This window comes from Penaeus monodon, chromosome 33 (genome assembly GCF_015228065.2).
Source record: "Penaeus monodon isolate SGIC_2016 chromosome 33, NSTDA_Pmon_1, whole genome shotgun sequence".
In the NCBI taxonomy this organism is placed as follows: Eukaryota; Metazoa; Arthropoda; class Malacostraca; order Decapoda; family Penaeidae; genus Penaeus; species Penaeus monodon.
Window position 1 is genome coordinate 11,788,094 of NC_051418.1, and position 824 is coordinate 11,788,917.

At 33.1% G+C, this 824-nt stretch overlaps 1 protein-coding gene across 1 annotated transcript in view; it reads left to right on the forward strand.

Moving 5' to 3' along the window:
• The window catches only part of LOC119594038, a gene marked incomplete in the record, with an annotated part of 9,025 nt that overhangs the window by 4,655 nt on the left and 3,546 nt on the right, over positions 1-824 (forward strand). Inside the window, 1 exon segment of the mRNA XM_037943066.1 lies at positions 732-801. Within this exon segment, the coding sequence (XP_037798994.1) occupies positions 732-801 (70 nt within the window).

Sequence of the window (824 nt, forward strand, 5' to 3'; positions counted from 1 at the left end):
GAAGTAAAAGAATTTTTTTTTTTTACACAAAAAATCAAGGAATGGGGCAAATATGTGAGCTTAGGTTTATAATTACCCCTTTGGAGTCATCTGTGTGAAGTAAAGTTAATGAAACAAAATCAGGACCCAGTGTCAGTTAAATACTCTAAAGAATTAATGACCACGTTTTTCTCAATACTTTATTTTTGGATTTGGGAAGTTATTTAAAAAAAGATTATAAAGATGAAGGCATTGGACTGAATTCATTACTAGCTTGATATGAATATTGTATAGCCTTTATTTTGTTGTGATGTCCATCTTAAAAAGAGAAAGATATGATTTCCAGTCCTATTTTATCTCACTGCACTAATTATTTTGTAACTTCTCATGGCACAAGTATTACATAAGAATAATTTCAGATCATCATTTGATTGAAAGGAACAGGTTGCACTCATAACCTTCAACTTGTCTGTTTCACCCACTGTTGTCAAGTTTCCTCATGACTTAGACATCAGATCTTAGATAATTATATCACACGTCATTTGCCATTTTCTGACATTTGCAATAACCAAAAAAAATCCACAGCTTTTGCATCATATATCTCTTCTCCTCTATCACTATCTCTTTTTGCCTGCATTTTGCCAACATCTTTCCTTCTTTTCAGATTTGTTGTGCAAAATATTGATGATATCTTTAAGATAAATGAGAGGAAGTCGATAAACTGGAATTACATCTTCATCTTTGCATTACAGATCGCAGTAGTGAGAGAGAAGCTCCTCAGACACAAAGTGGTGATGTAGGAGGAATTCTTGGTCGGAATGGGTAAGCGTGCACTTTATTTTCAA